Here is a 17,935-nt window from a genome sequence, read left to right as displayed (position 1 = left end):
CAGGGGAGCGCAGTGTCATCCCAAAGCAGCCTGTGCTAGAAAAGCCAGGTGCCAGTGCAGGTGACTCTTCGGGAACCAAGCTCGTTAGCCCTTCCTGTGTGAAACTATCGCGTGTTGGTTATTCCCTGTTCCTGCTTCCCCAGCAATATTCTGGGGTTAATGTTCTGTGCCATGCTGGGGTTTTTTTCCAAAATTCAGCTTCTGCTAAGCATATAACGAGAATTGGCTTTGCTGAGGTTGATTGGTGGGCAGTGGGTACTGCAAAAATAAGAATGCTAAAATAGAATGAATCTTTGGGAAGAGATGCTGGCAGGTTATTAATGGAGAAATAGCTTTATCGTGTCATTCTTCCTGGTAATACATTGCATCAGTAATTGTGAATCCTGTTTCTGTATCTTTGCCGCATTTGTCTAGATCTCTGAAGCTGGGTCTGTGGGAGGATGCTCTGGAGCACGGGGCTAAAACACAGGGACTTCGTGTGATTCACTTTTCTGTCCTTTTCAAACCTGTTTTGATACAGGTTTTTAGAAGGAGTTTTCAGAAGTGCTTGGGTAGGTGAAAACGCAGCCGCGTGTCCGGCGGAGCCCGTGGAGACGCAGGCGGGCTCGCGTGGGTACCGGGGTGCGTCCAGCCTCTGAGCTGGTGCTTCAGCCTGGTTGGAGCCGCGGCTCTGGTGGCAGCTCAGCCCGGGGCCCGTGGAACAGCCCCGTGGGAAAGATGGTCTTACGGGTGCTGATTGGTAACACAACTTCCACTCGTTCCCTTTCTTAGTGTTAAAAAAAGCATAAAAATGAGGCATTTAAAGCAAAGCCAGCGGTACTGCCAGCATCCGATAGCAGTCATCGCTGCCTCGCCACATGGAAGATGCCTCGGAATCTTTAGCCTGGGGTCAGGCAGATGCTCGCCCGAAGAGCCGAGCTCGGAGCTGCTGCTGCTCAACACATCACAAGCTTTGTTTCTCAGACCAGTTGTCTTCGACTGTTACACGTGCTGCGGTGGCTGTTCGGTGGACGTGGTTAAACAGGGCAGTTCGGGTATACATCGATGCAGGAATCTCATGGGTATAGTGAGAAGACGCTCTCCAGCGGGCAGTCCAGCTTTTATCTCGCTCCAAACCTCTTGTGAACGTTGTCGTGCCCCATCGCGTGCTCCGGGTGTGCCCCGCGTTGCTGCCGTACCCGCGGGACGCAGAGCAGCGTCGTTAGCCCGGAGGTGCCGTGTTTGATAGGACGTTTGATAGGACGTGCCTTGGATGGAAGTTGTTTCTGACGGTCTTTTGCTCCTTTTTCACTAGGGTCCGTTAAATAGCGAGTCTTCCAACCAGAGCTTGTGCAGCGTGGGCTCCCTGAGTGATAAGGAATTGGAGGTAAGCGGGCGCAAATCCTTGTGGGGATTGGGTTGAAGGTGGATTGAACCCAAAACACGGGAGGAATTGTGTGAGAGTGGGCGACTGTTCTTTGGGGTGTGAAAGGGACTAGTGCAGGTACTTAGTCTGGATTGTAACCTACAGTCTTTGGACTGTGCTGCGACACAGTCCTTGAAGCTTCTCACAACCCAAAAAGCACAGCGTTCTTAAGCTCAGCTTATGGCATAGTTTTCAGCTGTGCTGGGGTTTGTTTGCTGCTTTTGGCCGAATAAAAGCCCGAGAGCACTGATGGAAAAGTTTGCCTTCGCTATCAAGTATGTGAATTGTGGAGTTGTGTGCCCAGCGGAGCGTTTTCACGGGTTGCTCTGCGGAAGCGTGGGGAGGTGAAAATTAGTGCTTTATCCCTCTTTAATCTCACTGCCTTAGGATTAACTATTTCAAAATGCGTACTACAGCAGCAAAATTCATTGTAGAGTTACATTTTTACTGTAAAATTCCACATTAAGAAAGGAAAATCTCAAATTTAAAGGTGTTTTCTTATGCATTTAAAGAACTCCATGTGGTTATCGGGAAAGTTTTAGATCACATTTCCCTCTATTATATGGCACTAGTGATATGAGGTGTTTGGTGAAAGTGTTCAGAGAACGCCATACCTCAAACTCCATCCAAGTAAGTATAATTAATAGTGGAAAACTGAGTATTTGTTATTTTACTTGGGATTTTTTTATGGACTTCCGTGGAGTGGTTTAAATTGTCCAAGCTGACACAATCAAATGCACCATTCCTGGCCTTTTTTCCAGCCTGTAACAGATAACGCTGTGTGTGATTTTTGTTATGTAAGTCCTTGAATGGTAAAACAATGTCCACTGGCTCTGGTTAATGTGCCGGCGGTTGCGCGGGGGCAGTGGCGGTTGCGTGGGGGCGGTTGCGGAGCCGGTGGCGGTTGTGCAGGGGTGGTTGTGCGGGGGTGGTGGCGGTTGCGGAGCCGGTGGCGGTTGTGCAGGGGTGGTTGTGCGGGGGTGGTGGCGGTTGCGGAGCCGGTGGCGGTTGCGCGGGGGCTGCGGCGGAGCCGGTGGTGGTACAGTCACACCAACGCTGTTCACGACTCGCAGCGAGGAGGCTGTTCCGCTGTTAACAGACAGGGGCTGGGGCAGCAATTCTCTAGGTAGTTACGGGGTTTTCAGTCCGTCCGTTTTAAAAGCACTTTGCAGACACGGCGGCCTCTGTTGTCTCCACATCCCCTCCATCCTTTGGCCAAACAACAGCGTGCCGGTGAGTGCCCAGCTGGCGACACGGACTGTAGATGTCCCGTGTGTTTAGATGCTGGTGGTGTTAGCTTTATCCTTTTCACCCTGTTAAAGGAGTTAGACTGATCTCTGTGCTTACTGTGGGCAAGTCTCTTGGCAGAGATCTTTAAACAGGGTACTTTGGACTTTGGTTTCCAAAGAGCATGAAACTTGGGTTTACCACAGAGCTGGCCGCAGCTTTCCCGTCCCTGGGTGTGCTTGCGCGCTGTGGTTTGCCTCCTGCCCCCAGGCTATGGTTCAGTGCTGTCTACTGTGATGGTAAAGCATATAGGTCAGAAATGATTTGGATCCCTTTGGGATAAGAGATGTTTTAACAGTGATGTTGCTGATGGAAATGACAAGGTGTGTTTCTCTCCAGCAGCCTCAGCGAGCTGCTTCCAGCACAGCGTTTCTTCAAGTTTTCAGCAGGTTTGGCCACACAAGTGACCCTGGAGATGGGGAAGGGACCATGGAGGGTCTCCTCCACCCTCCCGTGTCGCCACTGACACTTGTGGAGCCTTCAGGGCTCCCAGCTGTGCTCTGTATTGAACCTGTGCCTGAATATATCGCTGCTGAGCTGCCTCTCAGGCCTCTGGTTGCTCAGAGAAGTGGCAGATGCTCCTTGACTTGAACGAAGAGCGAGGTCCAGGAGGGCTCCGCGTGTACGCCGCGTTCTGGCCGCCGTCCTGCGTGTGCCGCGTTCGCGAGGCTGCGCTTGTGCAGCCGCAGACAGGAGGGTTCCTGCAGCCATCTGCAAAGCAGCATTCGCTGCAGGCAAAATCAGTTGTCCTGGTAGACTGTGAGTAGCCACTGGATTGCAAATCTGGATGTGTGTTTGCCAGCCTCTTGTTATGGCTGCTCTTGTGCTGTGATACCATGCAGTGGTTTACACAGGTTTTTGTAAGTGTTCGGACTTGTTGTGCTAGGCGTGCGAGGTGACGGGGCAGCACGGGACGGCTTGCTGCAGCTGAAACTACAGACATAACCTAATTCCTAACCTAATTCTTCCTTTTGCAGCACATATATTAGGAGGTAGTAGCTATTTAAAAGCAGTTGTTACTTTAAGTAGCAGCAGTAGCAACAAATGCACCAGAGAAATGAAATGGCCACTGGGGATATAGAGTAGATTACTATGTTTCGGTATTTTCTTTAAATGTTGGAATAACTGCAGAAATGTTAATTTGGAAGTATTGTTTGGCAGACTCCTGAGAAGAAGCAGAATGACCAGCGGAACAGGAAAAGGAAAGCGGAAGCGTACGAGAGCAGCCAAGGTAACTGGTCCTCCCGCCCGCCGCAGGACTCGCCACCGCTTGGTAGCTCGTGCACGTTTGCACAGTCAGTGTCCTAGGAAACCAACGGCTCCTCTAGGGCTGTGTCAGGCAGCTCCTTATAGACTGCTCCATGATTTTACTCTCTTTCTCGGAGTCTTGTTATCTTTATTGGCAGGAAACTACTCATCTACAGCTTATTCGCACAAACTGTTGCATTTTCATGGCACAGGCTGCCCAAAAGGCTTACTGCGGCTTCTCAGAAGGGGCACTTTGGTCCCGTGTCACACGTATACAGCAGCCAGGCTTCCAAACACAGGCTGTGCTGTCTCCCTTGCTGTTTGAGATGTGTGCCTGCCTGCTTACCGAGCTCAGCGCGGCGAGTGGAGAGCAGGCCGTGCCGCGGCGTGGAGAGCAGGCCGTGCCGCGGCGTGGAGAGCAGGCCGTGCCGCGGCGTGGAGAGCAGGCCGTGCCGCGGCGTGGAGAGCAGGCCGTGCCGCGGCAAGTGGAGAGCAGGCCGTGCCGCGGCAAGTGGAGAGCAGGCCGTGCCGCGGCAAGTGGAGAGCAGGCCGTGCCGCGGCAAGTGGAGAGCAGGCCGTGCCGCGGCAAGTGGAGAGCAGGCCGTGCCGCGGCAAGTGGAGAGCAGGCCGTGCCGCGGCGTGGAGAGCAGGCTGTGCCGCGGCGTGGAGAGCAGGCTGTGCCGCGGCATAGAGCGCCAGGGCTGTCCCAGGCATAGAGCGCCAGGGCTGTCCCAGGCACTGAGAACCCAGCGCGGCCAGGGGCGGGTTTGCCAGCACATGGCCACGGGGCAGATTTCTTTTGCTCTTCGACAGGAAAGTAACGAGGATTGTGTTGCCAGAACTGCTTTGATAATATAAGAAGAGAAAAGGGCTAAGTTTTAATGAGCTGGTGTTAAGCCACCACTAATTATCTGTCTAACTCTTATAGGAATGCTTGTGAGAGATCTAATGTGCAGTAATTTACCTGAAGGTGGAGGAGTAAAAATACCCTTTGCTCTGTCCTTATCTTGAAGGAAATTTTGGAGAACTTACGCAACGTTCGATGGTGTTTAGTGGTTTTTAAGTACTTTAGCAAGTGCAAATGGTGTTTGATTGGATTTGACATGTTTGGAATTGGGAGTTAATTGAATTTTCGGCTGTAAACCCTCCCAGCAGCAGCAGAGCTGTAACCCCGGGGCAGTCGTTTGTTGTGCAGCAGCTCGTGCTGTGGTAGGTGTTGCATCCTCCTCCAGGGAAAAGTGTCAGGAGACAGGAGTAGAACAACTTCTGGTCTGAAAAATACCAGCTCTTATCTTCATCCTTTGTTTCCCTTTTCAGGAAAAGGCACTCCTAGAGGACATAAAATTAGCGATTATTTTGAGGTAAGCATCTTTGCATTGTCTGAGAAAGCTGCTTGAATCACATTATGCAAAACCTGCAGATAGTCTGTATCGTGACATCTGTTCCCAATCCATCACTGGAGTCATTGATGGTGTTAACCCAGTGTGCTCAAACCTGATCAGGTAGAGGACAGGAGGTTTTTGGCAGTAGGTTTTAAAATGAACATTTCTTTGAACAGTTGATAAAGCATTTTTTCTAAAGAGCAGCCGCGTAAGTACAGGTTTGGGGTGGTTTCTGTTGGAACGGGGATCTCAGATGGGGATATCTGCCTGTGCAAACCCATTTGGGTACAGGTCGGTGCATGGCAGAACCCGCCTGCAGAGCCCTGCTGATTGCAGTGAGAAAAGGCCCCACACAGGAGACAGAGACCCCTCCCCAAAACTACGATGGGCATTCTGAAAATCAATGGGATTTTTATTGCCTGGTTTCTGGAATTTTTCCATGCCTGCACAATCCAGAGCTCTAGCTTTTCTCTTACGTTTGTTCCCTATTTTACTGAGTAACTCAGAGTCAGAAATCGAGTGCTTATTAACACACATTTCTTTCCTGCCTAAAGTTTTTTTAGGTGCAGGAACATGCAGATAAGTCCCTAGAGCCTATAAGGCTTCGTTTTTAGGATGAATACGTTTCCTCCGTCTCTATTAAATCTGCTAACGTAGCGTTTCTGTTGCGTTGCCAGTTTGCTGGGGGAAGCGGCCCAGGCACCAGTCCCGGCCGGAGCGTGCCGCCCGTCGCCCGCTCGTCACCGCAGCATTCCCTGTCCAACCCCCTGCCGGTGAGTCGCGCTGGGGGCCGGGCCGCGGCACCGGGGGGGCAGCGGTAACGGAAGGTTCTGAACGGGAAGGAAGGGGCTCGTGGTGAGCGATCGGGCGTATTCTCTCTCTTTTACATCTGAGACTGGGTTCTGGCAGCAAAGCCAGAGGTTTAGGACGCTGTAACAGCGACTAGTCCAGTGTAACTGATACGAATATCTGAGCTTAAAGCGTGGAAGATCAATATTTTCAGCAGGCTGTGTGGTTACAGATAGTTCACTGTGCTTAATACAACGTGGAGCTGACATCTTAATTATCTTCCGTTCCGTCGTAGCTCCTGAATTTCTCCATTGAGCCTGCAGTGTGTTGTGTGTTTGTACAGCACTAGTGCGATGATACTCTCGTCTTGATTAGACCCCTTGGCTATATGCAGAACTTGCACGCCATAATTACATTGGAAGGGTCTTTTACTTCTTATGTGCATGGGACTTGTAAGGAGCAATAGCAAAAGCTTGCAAAGAAATGCGTATACATGCACATCTGTTGTTGGTTTTTTGTTACATAATTCCATTTTGCTGTCACAGCAATTCTGCGAGATCTGAATGTGAAGAAATAACCGGTGTTTTTAAGCCATTTTAGCACAGAGCACCTGAAGACATTTATTTCAACTAACAAAGCAATATTCGTGGCTGTGGTATCTTTCAGAATGAGACAAACCTCCTCTAAAGCTGTGAGTCTATATCGTAGTGGAGACTTTCTGCAATCAGAACTTGTAGAGCAATAGTAATGGCTTCAGGACGTTCCTCCTTGTCTTCACATCCCTGGACTGCTGCAAATGGAGGAGTTTGCCTGGTTGATGAGGACTGGGTTAGGGAGCAGTCGGGCAGTCTGGACACCATAAACCCATGGGTCCGGATGGGATGCACCCGCGGGTGCTGAGGGAGCTGGCTGAGGCCATTGCTGGACCGCTCTCCATCATCTTTGCCGAGTCTTGGGAAACGGGAGCGGTGCCTGAGGACTGGAGGACAGCAAATGGCACTGCAGGCTTCAAAAAGGGCAGGAAGGAGGACCCGGGGAGCTCTAGACCGGTCACCCTCACCTCCATCCCTGGGAAAGTGGTGCAGGAGAAGGGAGCTGACCTTCGAGAGATACAGTGCATCTTGGAAAGAACTTGGAAACGCATTAGTGCCTGTCTTGCAGATAATGACAGAAATGAGCCTACCGTGACGTCCGGGTCCTGGACATGGTTAGGTTGCTAGCATTTAACAGTTCTGACTCGGGTTATTTCACCAGAATAATGAATGTGTTGTGGCATTGGCTGTTCTAAAATGAGTCCTGAAAAACATCGAGTAGTATCATATTGAAAGCATTGACCAAAATCAAAATGCACTAAGAATTTTTGGATCTACAACCTATTTTGCCCCACTGGCACGTGTATTCGCACAGGAGGGGGTGTGTTAACTGACGAGGAATTCTGTGCTGTGTGCTCATTTGTTACCTTTTGGTTTTAACTGATAACCTCATTTACTTTTTGGTGTCTGCCATTGGGACGGTCGCTGCAGGAGAGGAGCCCTGTGTGAGCGCTCAGGTCCTCGGCGCGCTGCCTGCCCGCTCCTGGGCTGCTGCTCCGCTCACAGCAGTGGGGGCAGAGTCCGAGAATTGCTTGTTTTCCTGCAAAAGCTGATGGTATTGTGTTTGCCTGCGTTGCAGCGGCGAGGGGAGCAGCCGCTGTACGGGGTGGACGGCAGCGCGGCCAAGGAGCCGCAGGAGGAGCACTCTGCGCTGCCGACGCTGATGTCGGTGATGCTGGCGAAGCAGCGGCTGGAGAGCGAGCAGCTGGCGCAGCGGGGAGGCGGCCTCTGCTTTACGTTTGTCTCGGTGAGCAGCTCGGAGCAGGTCTGCATCCCAAGGGGTGTTTCTGGGTAAGGGATGGGGAGTTTGAAGCTTTTCTGCTCCAAGCCGGTGGTTCAGGTGCAGCCTGGTTTATTGGTGCCCGAGTCTACCACTTCTGGTAAGTTCATCTTCCTTGTGAAGGTTTCCAGGTCCCAGGCTTTGCTTATTTATTGAAATTACGTGTGTTTTTAGTTAATGGCTCGAAATCTTATGTAGGTCAGAATAATAGCATCTAATCTGATACATGCAAAGAAGCAAAAGAATGAAGTATATTCTTGCTGTGAGAAATGTTTGTTTTGGCCTCGCTTAATCTCAGCTGACATGAGTTATATTAGGCTTTTAAAAGCTTTGTCTCTTAGCGGGTTGGGACAGGCTTCTTGAAAGAAACTGACTGTCTTTGTTTGGATAAAATAAATCTCTTAGGGTAACCTTAAACCCTGACACGGCAGTGCGGTGCCAGGCCAGGCTGCACTCCCGTAGGAAGGTACCTGCACGAGCACTAGTGATGGTGCTGCGGAGCGTTTAACGACGCACTCGCTTTCTTTTGCAGGCCCAGCAGGGCAGCCCATCTTCTACCGGATCAGGGAACACCGAGCATTCCTGCACTTCCCAAAAACAGATTTCCACCCAGCACAAGCAGTCACAGGTATAGCTCACTAGATGATACATCTCTTGGATATGAGACTGAAGCTCGATGCAGCTTGTCTTCCACACCAGATGCCACTTGTAGTAGACGCAATGTTTCCAGTGAAAAGAGCCAGTAGACCCAACTCAGTGTGCACCTGCTGATTGGGGTGAATCACTCTGAACTCTGCTCCTTATCCTGCAAAGGATGCTTTTCCATTGCTGCTACTGGAGCTTGCCTAGTCTGTTATTGTGGCTTTTCTGTGTCAATACTGGGGACAGCCCTTCAGCTGCGTGCAAAGTGCTCAGGAGAGAAGCACCTCGTAGCTCTGTTCCTGTTCTGTTGTGCCCGAACGTTCTCCTCTCTGTAAGTGAAGGTGAAGGGAGCGTGGTTGGTAGTGGTGAGCGCCTCTGCTCACGGCTGGGCCGTGGCTGTGTCCCCGGCCCAGCCGCAGCTCTGCGGAGCACACCGCGCTCTGCGGAGCACACCACGCCGTACCCTGCCCTGTCGAGGCGGAACGAGCCGAGTTCCTGACAGCGCTTCTCAGCAGCTTCACTGGCCCGAAGTCAAGAAGAGGAGCAGCTCTCCTGCCTGTGCTGCTGCCTCTTTGCTGCCCTTTAAATTGCTGAGATTCTTCTTGTGGCTTTATGGCAAGATTTACTGGGAACGTTCTTCCCCAGGCTGCTGCGATACAGGGGGTCTGTTGTCCTTAGACCTGCCTGTCGGAGCAGAGGGGGCTGCGCCCGCTGTGCCGTTGTGTGCTGACTGTCTGAAACATCATCTGCTTTTCTTAAATGTGCTTTAGAGTGACTTTTTTTTTTCCCTACAGTCTGACCTCACAATGGAAAAAATATCTGCACTAGAAACCAGCAAGAACTCTGACCTGGAGAAGAAGGAGGGGAGGATAGATGATCTACTAAGAGTGAGTATAGAGAGCGAGACAGCTTTTCAAAAAGCCGCTGTTTCAAGGTACCTGGCATGCAGGTGCCAGCGGGGCTGCGGAGCAGGGCTTGTGTGCTGCTCGTGGAACCAAGCAAATCCCGTCAGCCCTTCCTTGCAAGGTAACTGTATTATTTTGAGGCTTGGTAACTGTGGCAAGGTCATAAATGTTTAAAAAAGTAAAAATTAAAAAAATTCTTAGTGCTTATGTTAAGGAGTTAAGGTACAAAGAGACTTATATGTAAACCGGGGTGGTGGCACATCCCTGTTCTAGAGGGTTATTAAGATGTGAGTGGGTTAAAAACTGAAGAGCTTGGCTGGGATGTTTTGACAGAAGAACCTCGTTGTTTTCTGATCCCGCTGCTTTGTTTGCTTTAATCCCATGCCCAGAGCCTGCTGGAGAAACTGCTTCCTGGGTGACGCTCAGATTGGCTCTGGGGCATTGAAAGTCAGAGGCTTTTCTTGTTTGACTTCCAGGCCAACTGCGATTTGAGACGGCAGATAGATGAACAGCAGAAGATGCTGGAGAAGTACAAGGAGCGGTTGAACAGATGTGTAACGATGAGCAAGAAGCTTCTTATAGAAAAGGTGAGCTGGAGACTTCCACAGCTCTGCAGTCGCAGTTCACGTCTTTGGAAACTCCTCTGGCTTTCGAGCAGCACAAACTTGCTCCAATTGCTGTGGTGATAGAAGGCAACTGGAATTCTGTCTTGAATTATTTCCCTGCAAATACGAACGTAACGCTATGACCGAAATGGTTCAGAATGTTTTGTTTTGGTTACTTTTCCCAGTTTCAGAGTGATCTCCCTGGCTTAAGTGAAATAGAGCTGTAAATGCAGCCAGCGTTCCTTGGTTTGGAAACCCGTACACCTGAGGCGTGACGTTGTCCAGCTCCTGCAATACACGGGCAGGATCCCATTGTGCAGAGACATTGCCAGATACGCTCTGTGACGTGGGCAAGCCACTTAGACTGCTTTTCTTTCTAATGGCAAAGTTGGAGACAGTTGCTTTGCCTAATACACGTTAAAGACACTGGGGAGGGTGCCAGGCTGCTGTTTACCAGCGTCCAGGCTGCTTCAGTGCTGAGACATTTCCAGATTTCCTGATGTTAAACGATGTGGGGGGTTAATTGCTCTTTCACCTGCTGGCCAGTTACACCTATTGTGTGTGGGCACTGGGTGGGTGGAACAGCAGGGTGCTGGCCGGTACGCGCTGTCTGGTTGGGTTGGTTTTGTCACAGGGCGGACTGTTCTTGGCTGGGTGGGTCTGTAGCTCTGGCCGGGTGTTGGTACACCTGGCGTTCAGGTGGCTCTGGCCGGGTGTTGGTACACCTGGCGTTCAGGTGGCTCTGGCCGGGTGTTGGTACACCTGGCGTTCAGGTGGCTCTGCAGCTCAGCTGGGAGCTTGGCCGGTCCGTCTTCAATCCCGACTGAAGCTTTGCTGCTCCCATCTCCGGCCTTGGGAGTTTCCTCTCACCAGAAACACTGCAGTGGGCACCACCACCAGTTTTTGTGCGTGTTGGTGACCGTATTGAGACTGTGTCACTTCTCGGAGTTGTGCAAGTCTGGGACTGAGCTGGCTGATCACTGTATCTCAGTCTTAACAGCGATTGAAGGCGCATTTTCTTCTCTCCAGACCTCCGGTTTGAGTGAATAACGGCCTGATAGAGCCATATCTGAGTCTAGCTCAGCTCCTGATACAAAGGGACACTTTTAATCCTACTGCTAGACTGACTTCAGCTGATGATAAAATGGGTGTGAGCTGCCCAAGTAGTAAAGGGGAAGGAAAGGTGAGGCTGAAATGTCAGAAAGGAGGCAAACAAATGCCTGTCAGACCAGTGTGAAGCGCCAGCAGTCATTTGATCAATGACTTTCAGCTGGCTTTCAGATAAGCAGCATGAAACAATGAACAGTGGTAAGAATTGGTAGCGATTTAGAAGACAGCACAGCTCTTAGCTGCTAATTTATGGCGCAGATTTTAACACGGGTGTTGTGTTGTTTGCAGTCGAAACAGGAGAAGATGGCCTGCAGAGACAAGAGCATGCAGGACCGCTTGAGGCTGGGCCACTTCACCACGGTGCGGCACGGGGCGTCCTTCACCGAGCAGTGGACAGACGGCTATGCCTTCCAGAACCTCATCAAGTGAGGACACAGTTGTCTTGAGCTGCAGAGGCAGGAAAATTCAGCAGTTGTGTGATGTCTTGCATGTCAAAATGTGAGAATGGTGTGAGTGATGCATGAAAGGATCAGATAGAAACCTCCCTGCTGACAATGGGGAGCGGTTCCGCATTGACGTGAGAAATGTTGCCACTTGAACCTCCGGAGACGTGCAGCGGGATGGCGTTGTTTGGTTTGGCCCGCGCTGGGACGCGGCCGGCGCCCCGCTGGGTGTTCTCGGGGCACCCACCTGGTGCGCAGGCTGGGGGTGCAGGGGCGGCCAAATCCTCACGTGGATCTGGAGCCCATCAGTTTGCATAGTTGTGTATAGTAGTCAAGGAAGGCTAATTAGCTCCTTTTTTCAAACTAGAAAGTAGGGAAGCTTGAAAGAGAAAATCCATACTATTTAACTTTGTTTGCCTCCTGTAACAGTGATCAAAGGGGCTGCAGGAACCTGGAAATGGAGATCAAGAGACCCTTTTATGCAGGATGTTAATGGAAATAGCCAGTAAATTCCCACCTGGCCTAGACCTTTAAGCAGGACTTGGCAAATTAATTGCATTAGAGAGAGCTGTGTGTGATCCTTGAAAATCATATCACTGCTCTGTGGTCTGACAGGGAGGTACAGATGGACTTTCTAATTCTTCCCTAGTTTGTGCTGTAAGACATGGAAGAAAGTGCTTTTATCACTGGAAAATGTTTTAAGATAAACTCTTTATCTCGGAGGATTGTTTTCTTGGTGAAATGGGGAACGGTGTTGGTTTTGTTTCAGAGAGCTAGGGACAGTTTAGCTGTCCATTGGGGTACAGAGATCCCTTCTCAGCAGCGCCAGGCTCAGGAGCAGCTCTGACGGGAAGGGCTGCGATTCTGGGCAGAGCCCGCTGGGAAAGCGCGTGCGGCGGTGGTGACCGAGCGTGGATCGCGGGGCTCCCGGGAGCTCGGCAGCTCCTCGGTTTGGATATCCTCTGTATGAATAGAACCTTTCACTTAGGGAAGGTTCCTGTGGGTCAGAAAAGAATCCGCTTTTATGTAAAAATACCTTGAAAAGAATCTGAGTTGTAATGTTTGGCACACTGCCCTTTTCTGTGCAAAAATATTGTGTTACTAATCTTACAAGAACAACTGATTTGAAATTCATTCTCTGGTCAAGAACAGGCACTGGAGACAAATGAGTATGTACTGTTAGTTATCTGCTTCATGGTTTCCTACTCTCTTCCTCCCAGACAACAGGAAAGGATAAACTCCCAGCGGGAAGAAATAGAAAGGCAACGAAAAATGCTTGCGAAACGGAAGCCACCCGCCATGGGACAGACCCCGCCGGCCAGCAACGAGCAGAAGCAGCGCAAGAACAAGACCAACGGAGCGGAAAATGAAACGTAGGTTCCGTGGCCCTGGTGGCGCTTTGCAGAGCTGCGCAACACGCCTCCTGGGAATGGGATGGCGCCCTGGGCTCCGGGCTTCGCTCCGCGCAGACGGACTGCGGAGCCGGCCGGGCGCGCGGCGGCGGCGCTGCGGTTCTGAGCCGTTCTGGAGTGGAACAGGGATCATTGCTGAGCCCAGGCTTTGCATGAGCTTCACTTCTTTTGCATGCGGTACCTTATTCAGCATTTCTGTTGCATCGAGTTTGTCTTTTTCTTAAGCATTACAACTTCAGAATTGATTTTTTTTTTTTTTTTTAAGGAAAAACAAATTGTCCCCATTGAGAAGCCTTTATTTCCATGCACTTTCTGTTGAGGCGGGTGAAATGTGGCATTCAGGGCTCTCAGCAGCCAGGGTGACAAAGAAGTGGACACCCAAATTCCTTATTTGCTTTGTGGTTCTGCTTTGGTGTGCAGTTGTTGCTGTGCCTGACAAAGGAGAGGAGGGTCCGTGATGCAAGTTTAAACGTGCGCTCTCCTGAAACCGGATTCTAGTTTGGGAAGGAGAAAAATACTTTCATTCAGTGAGATGAATCTGCTGGGGCTTTTTGGAGTTTGTCAGGGCAGTTTGGGCAACCTTAGAACCTTCAGCCGCGCTGGCGGTGATGGATTTCAAACGTGTTTCCGTGCCACAGGGCAGCATTGTCTCGGAGCCCCCTTGCGTTTCGGAACGCTTGCTGCGAACAGGCAGCTGTTTCGGGCAGCGCTTGCCTGGTGGCGCTCGTTACGTCTCGTGCATAATGAGCAGGCGGTTGGTGTTTAGCCCTGGATTTCGTTTGTGCGCAGGGATATGTGGAAGCTTGTTGCTGGTTTATTCAGTTGTCTTTTTATTCCTCATGCAGCAACACCAACCAAAGACAGACACGTGTGGGGCGGCCTTGTGGATGAGCTGGGTCTGGTTAAAACTCGGGCTGTCGCTGCAGGAGGGTGGAGGGGTGGGAGTTAACGTACCTCTGTATGGAATTTATGGTACCGCCTGTGTTTTGTGTGCATCTTGAATTTGCAATAAGCAGTTCCTTATGGTCAGGATTCTTTCAAAGGGAGCTTGGCTTGTGAGTTTTGCAAAAAAAGGCAAGCCCAAAAAACTAAGTTGCAGAGCACTCTATCGCATGCATTGAAACTGAACGCATCTGATCTGTCTCCTGTGCAGGTTAACGTTAGCAGAGTACCACGAACAGGAGGAAATCTTCAAACTCCGACTAGGTCACCTTAAAAAGGTAAGAACTAAGTGCAGAAAAGACCTTTAGGTGGGTTTTTGATTCAGTGTTCCATGAACAAAAGCATTTCTGTTTAGAGGTCGCTACTGTTGGTTTGATAATTGAGAGGATTTTGTTGCTTGAAAGGGATGGCCAGGATTTGGTGGTCATTTCTTCCAAGGCAGCGGCATTCAGGAAGGATGTTCTTTGCTTCAATAAATAGAATTCTGTGTCCTTATCGTCAGGATTTCATGCAGTTTTCCACTGTTTTGATGCATGGACTCCTTGTGGGTCCGTTCCAGCTCAGAACGTTCTGTGGATGAGGCGCGGTGACCTGCCTGGTGCTGGGCTCTGTGCGTGTCTGACGGGGGGGACAAGGAATGGACCAAGGGAGGAAAACTCCAAGGGAACAACGAAAATCGCAACTGTCACCCACTTTCCCATTTCTTTGCAGTGTCGAGTAACCAGCGTTACCAGTAACATCTCTTGGCATTTTGGAAACTAGTACTGTTTAGGTAGTTGTAACGCACATTTGTTTTTGAATAACTGGGCTTCAGTAGGAACTGTACCTGCAGGGTAGTTTTATTTAGATAATCATAGAATCACAGGATGGTTTGGGTTGGAGGGACCTTAAAGCTCCCCCAGTGCCCCCCCTGCCATGACAGGAACATCGTCACCAGCTCAGGGTGCTCAGAGCCCGTCCAGCCTGGCCTGGGATGTCTCAGGGATGGTTCATCCACCACCTCTCTGGCCAACCTGGGCCAGGCTCTCACCACCCTCAGGAGAAACGATTTCGTCCTTCTATCTAGTCTAAATCTACCGTCTTTTATTTTAAAACTACCCTCCTTTGTGATACGATGATGTGGGCAGGACACTCAAGCCGTGCTTGCTCGAAGCTTCCGCATTGCTTGAGTGGATTAATTGCGGGTCCGTCCGTGCTGGCATCCAGTGTGCCAGCCTGGAACACAGGAATGCGCTTGGAAACAAACCTTGACGGAAAATGAAGTAATGCTTTGGAATCACGGCATTGTCTGAGGCTGTGCTTATCCTTCTCCGCTTTTGGAAACCGGCTCATTCTTTGCGCCTAAAAATAGAACAAGTTGAGAAGGGGAGGGATAGAGTCACAAGACTAATGGGCAGCTATGTCCCTTGAGTCATATATACTAAATAATAATGCTCAAGGTGCACATTTTAATTGAGGTTTGCAACCCCGTCCACAGCGATGTGAATTTTAGTGTCATGTTTGAGGGCACGAGAACTTGTAGCTCTATAGAAAGTACTTGAAAAGCTCCACGTGGCGCTGGGTTGCCCTGAGCGGTTCCAGCGCTCACCGCTGACAGGAGCGCACGTTGTCCTCCCGCGTTCTCCGTCCTCTCCCAGCGCTGCCCGTCGCTATGGGGCATCACGACGTCCCTGTTCCTTCCGAGCGCGGCCCCTCGGCCCCGCAGGCTCTGAGCTCCTGCAAGAGCAGCCACATGGCGCTTAATCGGGAGGAGCAGGACCAGAGCAGCAGCACTTCTCAATGGCAGAAAATGATAAGATGAGAAGGTGTGAAGATACGTCTGCTCCTGTCTGGGTGGAGGTGTCAGCAAAACCGCCCCGTTTTTATTGCTGTCACCTCCCACTTGACTCGTAGTTGACTGTGGCCACCCCTTTAATCTCCCAGCTTCTTTGCAGGTGCAGTTCCGTTCGTGTTTCCGTCCATCGGGCCGAAGTGCGAACTGCACCCTTAGAGTGACGCGTTTCCTTTGCTTTGGGCGCAGGAGGAAGCGGAGATCCAGGCGGAGCTGGAGCGGCTAGAGAGGGTCAGGAACCTACACATCAGGGAACTGAAAAGGATACACAATGAAGATAATTCACAGTGAGTACATGCGATTCGGGGACAAGAAGGTGTAACATCCCTTTATTCCCTTCATCAAGGGAAACCCGTAATCTTTTTTAAGCTGGTGTTACAACTGAATATGTCAATTAACCATGGGGATGGCACGGTGATACAGCTTGAAGTTAATGAGAGACAAAAGCTTCCAGGTGCATCAACGCACCATTGTTTAGTTTTTATCAGTGATCAAATAATATTATATCTAGCAGTTGTTAACGCAGTTTTAGTATTTTTCTGTCTCAATATAAAAATGTTGTTTCTAAGCTGTAATTTATTGTACATTATGTCTACCAGTGTTCTTAAATCACGTCTTTCTCACCAGATTTAAAGACCATCCAACGCTAAATGATAGATATTTGTTGCTACATCTCCTGGGTAGAGGCGGCTTCAGTGAAGTATACAAGGTAAATTTGAAGTGGCAATCTGGTGTAGCCTGGGTCTGCAGTGAAATGCTGCAGTAAGCAGAACTTTACACGTGTTTTCTCAGTGGGGTGTGTGCTTGTGGACAGAGGGAGGACGAAGCGCATGGTGCATCTGGCTTGCATTAGGCAGCAGGCCTGAGATTTGGCAAGGTCAGATCAAAGCGCAGAGTATTCTGTTGTTTTCAGAGCTGCTCGCTTTCATCAGTAAAACTGAATTCCATCAGAATGCAGGGTTGCTCTTCACTCGGTGTGTCGTAGTCCCGGTTTGCTGGGCGGGGATATCGGTTCGTTACAGCTTGTCTGCTTTTGCAATATTAACTCGAAGTTGTGATTCCTACTGACTTTCAGCTCTTCTCTCTGCAGGCATTTGATTTAACAGAACAGAGATACGTAGCTGTGAAAATACACCAGTTAAATAAAAACTGGAGAGATGAGAAGAAAGAAAACTATCACAAGTAAGTGAGGCTGTAAAGCAGGCAGCCGTGTTCCCAAACTCCTTTGCTTATCCAGGGTCTTCGTTTTCCTGGAGTGCTTAATCCTTTCACAGACTGTTGGGACCACGCCTGCGTGGTGGCCTGGGGGAGGCGCAGGAGGCCTTTGGGTGCTGGTGACGCTCGCTCCGCGGTGCCGCGGGTTCGGTGAGCTCTGCAGGTGGCCGCCAGGCCTCCTCGACACAGAGACAGGGCTGGGGTCCGAACTGCCCGCGGGTCACGGGGACGCACTGGGCCGGTGTGAACCCTGCAGGTCGGGCTGCTGAGCTTCACGGGATTTTTCTAGAACTTGCTGATTTTTGTATTCAGCTATTTTGGATCCCCGAACAGTTTATGATGAGGTTATTCTGTTTTGGCAAGCAGCACCGATAATCAAGATCAGTTATTCTGTAGTATCGCCAGCGTTTGAGGTGCGCTCATTCTGTGGTTTTCAGGAGCTGTTCTGGGCAGTTCCTCGGTTGTTTTCCTTTTCTTACCCTGTCTGAACAATGTTCCGGGATCGATTGGAGTGGGGCTGATGTGTGCTGTGTGTTCACTATCTGCAGAACTTAACATTAATCACTTGTATGACTAATGCTCAGACTTTCCTATTTTCAGACACGCGTGTAGGGAGTACAGAATTCACAAAGAACTGGATCATCCTCGAATAGTTAAGCTATATGACTACTTTTCGTTGGATACTGACTCGTAAGTTATGTCGCTATGTCCTTGACTTGCTTTGACCATTCACTACCTGTATTTGGTCTCTTAGAACGTTGCAGGACAGTGCAGAGAACGTGCACACCAGCGTCACAGACCGTACCGCAGAGACGTCTGCGGTGCGTTCAATGTACGGTGGTTTTCT

At 50.3% G+C, this 17,935-nt stretch overlaps 1 protein-coding gene across 2 annotated transcripts in view; it reads left to right on the top strand.

Annotated features, from left to right (window-relative positions):
* The window catches only part of TLK2 (tousled like kinase 2), a 32,024-nt gene that overhangs the window by 7,635 nt on the left and 6,454 nt on the right, over positions 1-17,935 (top strand). For both annotated transcript variants that reach the window (XM_082071215.1, XM_082071214.1), the window contains exons 3-17: positions 1,295-1,366; positions 3,854-3,923; positions 5,258-5,301; positions 6,000-6,095; positions 7,783-7,950; positions 8,516-8,611; positions 9,420-9,512; positions 10,007-10,117; positions 11,534-11,670; positions 12,909-13,061; positions 14,254-14,320; positions 16,063-16,160; positions 16,501-16,582; positions 16,964-17,055; positions 17,689-17,778. In XM_082071215.1, coding sequence (XP_081927341.1) covers positions 1,295-1,366; positions 3,854-3,923; positions 5,258-5,301; positions 6,000-6,095; positions 7,783-7,950; positions 8,516-8,611; positions 9,420-9,512; positions 10,007-10,117; positions 11,534-11,670; positions 12,909-13,061; positions 14,254-14,320; positions 16,063-16,160; positions 16,501-16,582; positions 16,964-17,055; positions 17,689-17,778 — 1,469 coding nt within the window. The remainder of the gene's footprint in view (positions 1-1,294; positions 1,367-3,853; positions 3,924-5,257; positions 5,302-5,999; positions 6,096-7,782; positions 7,951-8,515; positions 8,612-9,419; positions 9,513-10,006; positions 10,118-11,533; positions 11,671-12,908; positions 13,062-14,253; positions 14,321-16,062; positions 16,161-16,500; positions 16,583-16,963; positions 17,056-17,688; positions 17,779-17,935) is intronic.

The sequence above is a fragment of the Streptopelia decaocto genome (genome assembly GCF_964273445.1).
Source record: "Streptopelia decaocto genome assembly, chromosome: 22".
Taxonomy (NCBI): Eukaryota; Metazoa; Chordata; class Aves; order Columbiformes; family Columbidae; genus Streptopelia; species Streptopelia decaocto.
Note: the sequence above shows the minus strand (reverse complement) of the source record. Positions and strands in the feature narration are given on the sequence as shown.